General features: G+C 51.7%; 1 protein-coding gene across 1 annotated transcript; it reads right to left on the bottom strand.

Annotated features, from left to right (window-relative positions):
- Positions 1-4,070: 4,070 nt before the first annotated feature.
- Positions 4,071-6,832, bottom strand: LOC121873429 (elastin-like). Its single transcript, XM_042377009.1, has 4 exons — positions 6,383-6,832; positions 5,824-6,052; positions 4,938-5,522; positions 4,071-4,720 (listed from the first exon to the last, which is right to left on the bottom strand). The coding sequence occupies exons 1-4, from the start codon at positions 6,830-6,832 to the stop codon at positions 4,071-4,073; spliced, it is 1,914 nt and encodes a 637-aa protein (XP_042232943.1).
- Between the last annotated feature and the right edge of the window lie 4,958 nt (positions 6,833-11,790).

Below are 11,790 nucleotides of genomic sequence, written 5' to 3'. Positions count from 1 at the left end.
GGACAGTGCCACCTGGCGCCTTCCCATTTGGTTAAAAGGAAGATGTGGCTACCCAACAGCAGGCCCCTCTCAGAGTCAGTGCACTCAAGGCCATCCTATGGGCGGCGTGGACCTCCCAGGATCCCTCCTGTGCTGCGGTGGCAAACCCGGGACCCTTCAGGAGTAGTAGCTACAGCAGGGGATCTTTCCATGGGCGGCGACGACCCTAGGGCTCCCAGGATCATCGTCGACCACAGGGTCCCTTCCAGGACGTCGAACCCCTCAGGGGCCCTACCAGAGGCGCCATTTATGAGCTCTATAGCCTTTGGTCTTTTCTCGAGATATTGTATACGGCCACACAACTCTCATTTAACTGTGATTGGTGGACTAAAATGTAAAATACCAAAGTTAGCCAATAGAGAACAGAATAGCTGAAGTCACAGTAACACCCCAACTTATGTTTTCCTGTTGATATTTATTCTTACATTGTTCATGAGGCTGCATACTTGGAAAGTTGGGCGGTGTATTTATTTAACGCCTCACATCTCACATTGCTTGAATGGTGGAAAACAAATGCTCCTGGAACCCCATGGGACATGCCACTGGCGCTTCCTTCCCATTTGCTGTACAAGATGCGGCTACCCACTCAGGGGTCCTTCCTCAGGAGTCAGCGCACTGAGGCCATCCCAGGGGCGGCGGAACTCCCAGGATCCCTCCCACCCATGTGGTGGCAACCCAGGCCTCCCAGAGTAGTAGCTACTCAGGGGACCTCCTGAGGCGGCGATGTCCCTTAGGGGCCTCCCACAGGTGGCAAAGTGACCCCAGGAAAGCAATCCCAGGGGCATGCCGGGTGAGGACCCTCCAAGGTCAACAAAGACCCAAGAGGCTCCTCCTAGGGGCTGCAGCGAAGACCCAGGGGCCCTCTCTAGTGGTGCCTGCTAAACCCAGGAGCCTCCCAGGACGGTAGCAACCCAAGGGGCACCTTGCAGGGATGGCAGTGGTGACCCCAGAGGCTCCCAGTGACCACTGGCGGACTACAGATCTTCCAGGGGACGTCGAACCCCCAGGGCCCACCAGAGGTGCCATCCCATGAGCCCTGAGTAGCTTGCTTGGTAGTTTTGTCGCAATATATTGCATACGTCACGCAATCCCTCATTTAACTGTGATTGGTGATTAAAATGTAAAAAATACTAAAGTTAGCTAATAGGAAACAGAGCAGTCAGTCAGCACAACACCCCAACTTATGTTTTTCCTGTTGGATATTTATTCTTACATTGTCTATGAGGCTATGATACTGAAAAGCGTTGGGCTGTGTATTTATTTAACGTCATATCATCATTGTTTTAGCGGCAAAACAATCGCCTTCAATCTCTACGACAGTGCAAGTGCCACCAAGCTTCCCATTTGCTGTACAAGATGCGGCTATCCACCACGGGCCCTCTCAGGGGAGTCAGCGCACTGAGGGGCCATGTCAGGGGCTGTGGAACACCCAGTATCCTTCCCAACGGCGGCGGCAAACCCAGGGGCCCTTCCAGGAGTGGTAGCTACCGCAGGGGACCTCCCAGGGGCGGCGACGACCCTATGCGCTCTCCCAGAGGCGGTAGCGACCCCAGGGGCCATCCCAGGGGCAGCCCCACCGAAAGAGGACCCTCCAAGGTCAGCAAAGACCCAAGAAGCCCTCTCAGGGGCAGCGGCTACCCCAGAGGCTCTCTCAGGGGGGGTGCCAAATCCAGGAGCTCTCCTAGGGACGGCAGCAACCCAAGGGGCACCTGCAGGGATGGCGGTGACCCCAGAAGCTCTCCCAGGATCATCGGCGACCACAGGATCCCTTCCAGGGACGTCGGAACCCCCAGGGGCCCTACCAGAGGCGCCACTTCCCATGAGCCCTATAGCTTGCTTGGTAGTTTTGTCGTACATATTGCATACGTCACACAATCCCTTACTTAACTGTGATTGGTGGACGAAAATGTAAAAATAGCAAAGTTAGCCAATAGGAAAACAGAGCAGTCAGTCAGCACAACACCCCAACTTATGTTTTCCTGTTGGATATTTATTCTCCTTTACATTGTTCATGAGGCTATGAAACTGGAAAAGCGTTGGGCGGTGTATTTATTTAACGTCATATCTCCCATTGTTTTGAATGGTGCAAAAACAACTGCTAACTTTAACCCTACGGGGACAGTGCCACCTGGCGCCTTCCCATTTGCTGTACAAGATGCGGCTACGCACCACGGGCCCTCTCAGGGGAGTCAGCGCACTCCCGGGCCATCCCAGGGGCGGCGGAACTCCCAGGATCCCCCCCGACGGCGGCGGCAAACCCGGGGACCCTTCCAGGAGCGGTAGCTACTGCAGGGGACCTTCCAGGGGCGGCGACGACCCTAGGGGCTCTCCCAGGATCATCGGCGACCACAGGGTCCGTTCCAGGGACGTCGGAACTTCCAGGGGCCCTACCAGAGGCGCCACTTCCCATGAGCCCTATAGCTTGCTTGGTAGTTTTGTCGTACATATTGCATACGTAATGCAATCCCTTACTTAACTGTGATTGGTGGACTAAAATGTAAAAATACCAAAGTTAGCCAATAGGAGAACAGAACAGTCAGTCAGCACAACACCCCAACTTATGTTTTCCTGTTGGATATTTATTCTCCTTTACATTGTTCATGAGGCTATGATACTGGAAAAGCGTTGGGCGGTGTATTTATTTATTTAACGTCATATCTCACATTGCTTTGAATGGTGCAAAAACAACTGCTCCCTGGAACCCTACGGGGACAGTGCCACCTGGCGCCATCCCATTTGCTTTACAAGATGCGGCTACCCACCAGGGTCCTCTCAGGGGAGTCAGCGCACTGAGGGGCCATCCCAGGGGCGGCGGAACACCCAGGATCCCTCCCAACGGCGGCGGCAAACCCAGGGGCCCTTCCACGAGTAGTAGCTACTTCAAGGTACCTCCCAGAGGCGGCGATGTCCCTAGGGGCTCTCCCACAGGTGGCAGCAACCCCAGAGGCCATCCCAGGGGCAGCCGCGCTAAAAGAGGACCCTCCAAGGTCAGCAAAGACCCAAGAGGCCCTCTCAGTTGCAGCGGCGACCCCAGGGGCCCTCTCAGTGGCATTGCCAAACCCAGGAGCTCTCCCAGGGACGGCAGCAACCCAAGGGGCACCTGCAGGGATGGCGGTGACCCCAGAGGCTCTCCCAGGATCATCGGCGACCACAGGATCCCTTCCAGGGACGTCGGAACCCCCAGGGGCCCTACCAGAGGCGCCACTTCCCATGAGCCCTATAGCTTGCTTGGTAGTTTTGTCGTACATATTGCATACGTCACGCAATCCCTTACTTAACTGTGATTGGTGGACTAAACTGTAAAAATACCAAAGTTAGCCAATAGGAAAACAGAGCAGTCAGTCAGCACAACACCCCAACTTATGTTTTCCTGTTGGATATATATTCTCCTTTATATTGTTCATGAGGCTATGATACTGGAAAAGCGTTGGGCTGTGTATTTATTTAACGTCATATCTATCATTGTTTTGAATGGTGCAAAAACAACTGCTCCCTGGAACCCTACGGGGACAGTGCCACCTGGCGCCTTCCCATTTGCTGTACAGGATGCGGCTACCCACCACGGGCCCTCTTAGGGGAGTCAGCGCACTCACGGGCCATCCCAGGGGCGGCGGACCTCCCAGGATCCCTCCCAAAGGCGGTGGCAAACCCGGGGACCCTTCCAGGAGCGGTAGCTAATGCAGGGGACCTTCCAGTGGCGGCGACGACCCTAGGGGCTCTCCCAGGATCATCGGCGACCACAGGGTCCCTTCCAGGGACGTCGGAACCCCCAGGGGCCCTACCAGAGGCGCCACTTCCCATGAGCCCTATAGCTTCCTTGGTCTTTTCTCGTACATATTGCATACGTCACGCAATCCCTTACTTAACTGTGATTGGTGGACTAAAATGTAAAATACCAAAGTTAGCCAATATGAGAACAAAACAGTCAGTCAGCACAACACCCCAACTTATGTTTTCCTGTTGGATATTTATTCTCCTTTACATTGTTCATGAGGCTATGATACTGGAAAAGCGTTGGGCGGTGTATTTATTTATTTAACGTCATATCTCACATTGCTTTGAATGGTGGAAAAACAACTGCTCCCTGGAACCCTACGGGGACAGTGCCACCTGGCGCCTTCCCATTTGCTGTACAAGATGCGGCTACCCACCAGGGTCCTCTCAGGGGAGTCAGCGCACTGAGGGGCCATCCCAGGGGCGGCGGAACACCCAGGATCCCTCCCAACGGCGGCGGCAAACCCAGGGGCCCTTCCAGGAGTAGTAGCTACTTCAGGGGACCTCCCAGAGGCGGCGACGTTCCTAGGGGCTCTCCCACAGGTGGAAGCAACCCCAGAGGCCATCCCAGGGGCAGCCCCACCGAAAGAGGACCCTCCAAGGTCAGCAAAGACCCAAGAGGCCCTCTCAGGGGCAGCGGCGACCCCAGGGGCCCTCTCAGTGGCATTGCCAAACCCAGGAGCTCTCCCAGGGACGGCAGCAACCCAAGGGGCACCTGCAGGGATGGCGGTGACCCCAGAGGCTCTCCCAGGATCATCGGCGACCACAGGATCCCTTCCAGGGACGTCGGAACTTCCAGGGGCCCTACCAAAGGCGCCACTTCCCATGAGCCCTATAGCTTGCTTGGTAGTTTTGTCGTACATATTGTATATGTCACGCAATCTTTTACTTAACTGTGATTGGTGGACTAAAATGTAAAAATACCAAAGTTAGCCAATAGGAAAACAGAGCAGTCAGTCAGCACAACACCCCAACTTATGTTTTCCTGTTGGATATTTATTCTCCTTTACATTGTTCATGAGGCTATGATATTGGAAAAGCGTTGGGCGGTGAATTTATTTATTTAACGTCATATCTCACATTGCTTTGAATGGTGCAAAAACAACTGCTCCCTGGAACCCTACGGGGACAGTGCCACCTGGCGCTTTCCCATTTGCTGTACAAGATGCGGCTACCCACCAGGGTCCTCTCAGGGGAGTCAGCGCACTGAGGGGCCATGTCAGGGGCTGTGGAACTCCCAGGATCCTTCCCAACGGCGGCGGCAAATACAGGGGCCCTTCCAGGAGTGGTAGCTACCGCAGGGGACCTCCCAGGGGCGGCGACGACCCTAGGCGCTCTCCGAGAGGCGGCAGCGACCCCAGGGGCGATCCCAGGGGCAGCCGCGCTAAAAGTGGACCCTCCAAGGTCAGCAAAGACCCAAGAGGCCCTCTCAGGGGCGGCAGCTACCCCAGGGGCCCTCTCAGGGGCGGTGCCAAATCCAGGAGCTCTCCTAGGGACGGCAGCAACCCAAGGGGCACCTGCAGGGATGGCGGTGACCCCAGAGGCTCTCCCAGGATCATCGGCGACCACAGGATCCCTTCCAGGGACGTCGGAACCCCCAGGGGCCCTACCAGAGGCGCCACTTCCCATGAGCCCTATAGCTTGCTTGGTAGTTTTATCGTACATATTGCATACGTCATGCAATCCCTTACGTAACTGTGATTGGTGGACTAAAATGTAAAAATACCAAAGTTAGCCAATAGGAGAACAGAGCAGTCAGTCAGCACAACACCCCAACTTATGTTTTCCTGTTGGATATTTATTCTCCTTTACATTGTTCATGAGGCTATGATACTGGAAAAGCGTTGGGCGGTGAATTTATTTAACGTCATATCTATCATTATTTTGAATGGTGCAAAAACAACTGCTAACTTTAACCCTACGGGGACAGTGCCACCTGGCGCCTTCCCATTTGCTGTACAAGATGCGGCTACCCACCACGGGCCCTCTCAGGGGAGTCAGCGCACTCACGGGCCATCCCAGGGGCGGCGGACCTCCCAGGATCCCTCCCAAAGGCGGTGGCAAACCCGGGGACCCTTCCAGGAGCGGTAGCTACTGCAGGGGACCTTCCAGGAACGGCGACGACCCTAGGGGCTCTCCCAGGATCATCGGCGACCACAGGATCCCTTCCAGGGACGTCGGAACCCCCAGGGGCCCTACCAGAGGCGCCACTTCCCATGAGCCCTATAGCTTCCTTGGTCTTTTGTCGTACATATTGCATACGTCACGCAATCCCTTACTTAACTGTGATTGGTGGACTAAAATGTAAAAATACCAAAGTTAGCCAATAGGAAAACAGAGCAGTCAGTCAGCACAACACCCCAACTTATGTTTTCCTGTTGGATATTTATTCTCCTTTACATTGTTCATGAGGCTATGATACTGGAAAGGCGTTGGGCGGTGTATTTATTTATTTAACGTCATATCTCACATTGCTTTGAATGGTGCAAAAACAACTGCTCCCTGGAACCCTACGGGGACAGTGCCACCTGGCGCTTTCCCATTTGCTGTACAAGATGCGGCTACCCACCAGGGTCCTCTCAGGGGAGTCAGCGCACTGAGGGGCCATCCCAGGGGCGGCGGAACTCCCAGGATCCCTCCCAACGGCGGCGGCAAACCCAGGGGCCCTTCCAGGAGTAGTAGCTACTTCAGGGGACCTCCCAGAGGCGGCGACGTCCCTAGGGGCTCTCACACAGGTGGCAGCGACCCCAGAGGCCATCCCAGGGGCAGCCGCGCTAAAAGAGGACCCTCCAAGGTCAGCAAAGACCCAAGAGGCCCTCTCAGTTGCAGCGGCGACCCCAGGGGCCCTCTCAGTGGCATTGCCAAACCCAGGAGCTCTCCCAGGGACGGCAGCAACCCAAGGGGCACCTGCAGGGATGGCAGTGACCCCAGAGGTTCTCCCAGGATCATCGGCGACCACAGGATCCCTTCCAGGGACGTCGGAACCCCCAGGGGCCCTACCAGAGGCGCCACTTCCCATGAGCCCTATAGCTTCCTTGGTAGTTTTGTCGTACAAATTGCATACGTCACGCAATCCCTTACTTAACTGTGATTGGTGGACTAAAATGTAAAAATACCAAAGTTAGCCAATAGGAAAACAGAGCAGTCAGTCAGCACAACACCCCAACTTATGTTTTCCTGTTGGATACTTATTCTCCTTTACATTGTTCATGAGGCTATGATACTGGAAAAGCGTTGGGCGGTGTATTTATTTATTTAACGTCATATCTCACATTGCTTTGAATGGTGGAAAAACAACTGCTCCCTGGAACCCTACGGGGACAGTGCCACCTGGCGCTTTCCCATTTGCTGTACAAGATGCGGCTATCCACCACGGGCCCTCTCAGGGGAGTCAGCGCACTGAGGGGCCATGTCAGGGGCTGTGGAACTCCCAGGATCCTTCCCAACGGCGGCGGCAAACCCAGGGGCCCTTCCAGGAGTGGTAGCTACCGCAGGGGACCTCCCAGGGGCGGCGACGACCCTAGGCGCTCTCCCAGAGGCGGCAGCGTCCCCAGGGGCCATCCCAGGGGCAGCCGCGCTAAAAGAGGACCCTCCAAGGTCAGCAAAGACCCAAGAGGCCCTCTCAGGGGCGGTGCCAAGTTCAGGAGCTCTCCTAGGGACGGCAGCAACCCAAGGGGCACCTGCAGGGATGGCGGTGACCCCAGAGGCTCTCCCAGGATCATCGGCGACCACAGGATCCCTTCCAGGGACGTCGGAACCCCCAGGGGCCCTACCAGAGGCGCCACTTCCCATGAGCCCTATAGCTTCCTTGGTAGTTTTGTCGTACATATTGCATACGTCACGCAATCCCTTACTTAACTGTGATTGGTGGACTAAAATGTAAAAATACCAAAGTTAGCCAATAGGAAAACAGAGCAGTCAGTCAGCACAACACCCCAACTTATGTTTTCCTGTTGGATATTTATTCTCCTTTACATTGTTCATGAGGCTATGATACTGGAAAAGCGTTGGGCGGTGTATTTATTTATTTAACGTCATATCTCACATTGCTTTGAATGGTGCAAAAACAACTGCTCCCTGGAACCCTACGGGGACAGTACTCCCTGGGGCCTTCCTATTTGCTGTACAAGATGCAGCTCCTCCAGGGGCCCTCTCAGGGCTCTCAGCGCCCTCAGGGGCCCTGCCAGGGAAGGCGGAACTCCCAGGAGCCCCCCCAAGGGCGGCGTCAACCTCAGTTGCCCTTCCAGGGGTGGTAGCCACCGCAGGGGACCTCCCAGGGGCGGCAGCGACCCAAGGGGCCATCCCAACGCCGGCAGCTACCCCAGAGGCCATCCCAGGGACGGTGCCGTCCCCATGTTCCCTCTCGGGGGCTCAGGCGACCCCATGGGCTCAAACAGGGACGGCAGCAGCCTGAGGGGCCCTTGCCAGGATAGCAGTGACCCCAGGGGCCATATCAGGGGAGGCGGCAATCCCAGGGGCCCTTCTAGGAGCGATAGCTACCTCAGGGAACCTCTCACGGGAGGCGACGACCCCAGGGGCTCTCCCAGAGGCGGCAGCGACCCCAGGGGCCATCCCAGTGACTGCACCGACACCAGAAGCCATCCTAGGGACGGAGGCGAACCCATGGGCCCTCTCAGGGGTGGCAGTGACCCCAGACACTCTCCCATTGGCCCTCCCAGGGTCCCTGGCGTCCACAGGATTCCTCCCAGAGGCGTCGGTGCCCTCAGGGTTCATCCCAGTTGAGGGGGCTTACCCAGGGGCCTCCCAAGGACGGCCTCGCCGCTAGGAGCCCTCACAGGGACAGCGAGGACCCCAGGAGCCATCGCAGGGGCGGCGGGGAACCCAGTATCAATTAGCAACAGCAGCGTCAGCCAACAGTACTTAGTAGCAACAGCAACCCTCAGTCAGCAGTAGTGCCCGACAGCAGTACAGAGTAAGACTGACTGGTGTGTCTACTGTCAGACGTCACCTGTTTGAATGAAGCATCGACCCATTCGTTCTGATCCATCCGAATCCCAGTTTACGAACGAAGATAATCAGTGTGTGTGTGAGTGTGTGTGTGTGTGTAAGCCTCCACATTATATAAGCAGTGCATCACATACACACACCACCACATAACCTTCATGATCTCTCAAATTCACAACATATCCCACAACCTCAGAGGTCAGAGGTCAAAGGTAAGTTGTTTCATCTCAAATTATTATTTTTTATTCTTTTTTCTTCAACACTAAAGAAAGTTTTTGTTCGCGTTAACGACATTAATAAGGTTAGCGAGGGTTAGGGGTGTGTGTGAGTGGGGGGGTAGAGGAAGGATATAGTTAGATTAAAGAGGGTGCAAAGGGAGAGTAGAAAAAGCTTAAGTAACAGGAGTGAAAACAGATCTGAGGATTGGGAGGAAGGGAGTGAGTGAGAGAGAAGTGAGGGAGGGAGAGAGGAAGGGAGGAAGGGAGGGAGAGAGAGAGAAGTGAGGGAGGGAGAGAGGAAGGGAGGAAGGGAGGGAGAGAGAGAGTAAGGGAAGGAGAGGAAGGGAGGGAGAGAGAGAGAGGAGGAGAGAGGAAGGGAGGAAGGAGGGAGGGTAAGGGAGAGGAAGGGGAGGGAGAGAGAGATAGTGAGGGAGGGAGAGAGGAAGGGAGGAAGGGAGGGAGAGATAGAGTAAGGGAAGGAGAGGAAGGGAGGCTGCGTAGGGCGACACTATGCTGGGATTGCGAATGAGAGATAATGGGGAGTTATGGGAGTGGGATTTGTGGTGATATAGAAGGAAGAGGAGGAGGAGGAGGAAGAGGAGGAAGGTTTAGAGATGTATAATAATGTATAGAAGTAAATAATCTGGGTATCTTAGCTATAATCATCGACTTATGGGTATAATTTTCCTGGATTATACAAACTGTGAAATATATCAATAAATTACAATTAATTCCGTCTGCTTCCTCAAAAATTTACCTTAAAGGATTTTAATTATGCTGTAACTAAAGGATCAAATATTATACCAACATATAAATAAGGTTTCAATGATTAAGAATACATAAATTTTAATATATAACTATTTAAAACATTAACATTCTTTTTCAATGGTCTTGTATGCAAATATTATCAGACAAAAGAGTTGAAACACGTATGTCCTCAGTGGTTATGTTTTTGCCCACTGTTTACATTTTGTTTAAAGGCTACGGTAAAAACAAATCATTATTTTCACTTCTCATAAAAATTAATAAAATGGATGAAAATTTGTGAGTTTACTGTATTTTGGGGAATTACTGGTCATAAAGATTTATATTTCTGATAATACTGATGTATACCAAATGTTGCTGTCACGTCCCTTTAATAATTGATGAATGTGTGTGTGTGTGTGTGTGTGTGTGTATGTGTGTGTGGATGGAACGGAAAGCGTATGCACAGAACATACTGCCACTAACTCTCCCTAAATCAAAGGTCGACAGACTTGTGCTGTAAGACTGCAGTTCAACCTAAAATATGACAAATAAAAATCATTAAAAAGTTGACAGAGGAACAAAAAATACCATTGAGATAAAAACATTGAAATAAAAGTATTCCAGGTGTCAATACTCAAAAAGTTAAATACAGATGGAAATTAAAACGATGATTTATGAAAACACAGAGAGAATAATGTACTGGATGTATGGCCAAGTAACGAACATGTAATACACGAGATGTAAACACAGTGAGGATAAGATAACAGGTTATTGAATATGAGAGTACAAAGACTCTTAACATTGACTACACAGAGGGAGCCTTAAAACTCCACTCCAGGCTGTGTTACGTTCTAGTGATCATCTGTTTGTTGATTCAAGATTTGGGAACAATATTTTTAAGGGTCTTACTGAACATGCTATTCAGTTTAATGGATTCAGATCACATTAGACTTTGTTCCTACAAATACAACTTACCAGTATTAATTTAATACGTTATAAAAGATTCAAGTGATAGCCAAAAAACGTATATGTATTATACTGTACCAGAATTGAGAGTGTAAATATGAAGCCGCTTTATACTGTACTTTCATTGTGTTTGACTGTTAAGGAAGGTTGTTAGAGACATTAATAGTGTGTGGGAATGTTTATGCATGACTTGTTAGAGATATGTCGTTTCAAGAATACAAAAGGCTCTTCCGTTTGAACCTGGAGAGACTATACGAAAGCAGAGGAGAAGAAGAGTATTGTGTCCATGGCTCATACTGCTGGAAATGGGAAGAAAGAAAGTTAGCAAGACAGATTGAAAACGACCCTGAGAGCCTCGCCTCCTCCAACTACGATTACGGTCACTACAGGAATTTCAGCTCAAACTTCACTACCGTTCTTATCCTTCTCAGTGTTCTCCTTAAGAGGCACAGAACGAGCAAGATAGAGTAGAGGAACATCAGCAAGTTGTGGTCGACAAGTTAAGGGCCTGCCTGTGTTATCGGCTCCCCCTTCGTCTTCCAGAACAAGAACAAGAATTTATTTTAAGAATCGATGCTTCAGCCGCAGGATTACGGACCATCATGCTGAGAGAGAGAGAGAGAGAGAGAGAGAGAGAGAGAGAGAGAGAGAGAGAGAGAGAGAGAGAGAGAAGTTGACCAGCTCCCGGAAGGAAACATAGTGAGGAGTTCCTAATGCCAAACTTTGTGGACAACTTTCTAGATATATCGTACAGCAAGAACTATCTCCCCTCCCCCCCACCCTCCTCCAACACCCCTACCCTCACCCTACTTATGACCGAACTCTCACCCTACTTATGACCGAACCCTCACTACTTATGACTGAATCGGAATTACTTTTAACCGAACCCTAACTATACTATTGACTGAACCCATACTACGTAATATAAATTCAGTCACAAATAATACGGATTCGGTTATAAATACTTAAATATAATATTTCAAGGGAGTGAATCTAAATCCCTCTAATACAAAGAAATGAAAAAAAACACATTAAAAAAAAAGGAACTAAAAAATAAAATAAAATAAAATAGTGTAGGATA

Source organism: Homarus americanus, unplaced genomic scaffold (genome assembly GCF_018991925.1).
Source record: "Homarus americanus isolate GMGI-L3 unplaced genomic scaffold, GMGI_Hamer_2.0 scaffold34739, whole genome shotgun sequence".
NCBI lineage: Eukaryota > Metazoa > Arthropoda > Malacostraca > Decapoda > Nephropidae > Homarus > Homarus americanus.
This window is presented reverse-complemented; position numbering and strand designations above follow the sequence as displayed.

Bases quoted from the DNA above. Each gene is read 5' to 3' on its own strand.
- LOC121873429 (XM_042377009.1), bottom strand. From the start codon at position 6,832: ATGGGAAGTGGCGCCTCTGGTAGGGCCCCTGGGGGTTCCGACGTCCCT. The intron at 6,053-6,382 runs GTGGGTAGCCGC...GTACGACAAAAG, and splicing joins ACTCCCCTGAGAGGACCCTG to ACCAAGGAAGCTATAGGGCT. The intron at 4,721-4,937 runs GTAGGGTTCCAG...TTTACATTTTAG, and splicing joins CGCCAGGTGGCACTGTCCCC to TCCACCAATCACAGTTAAGT.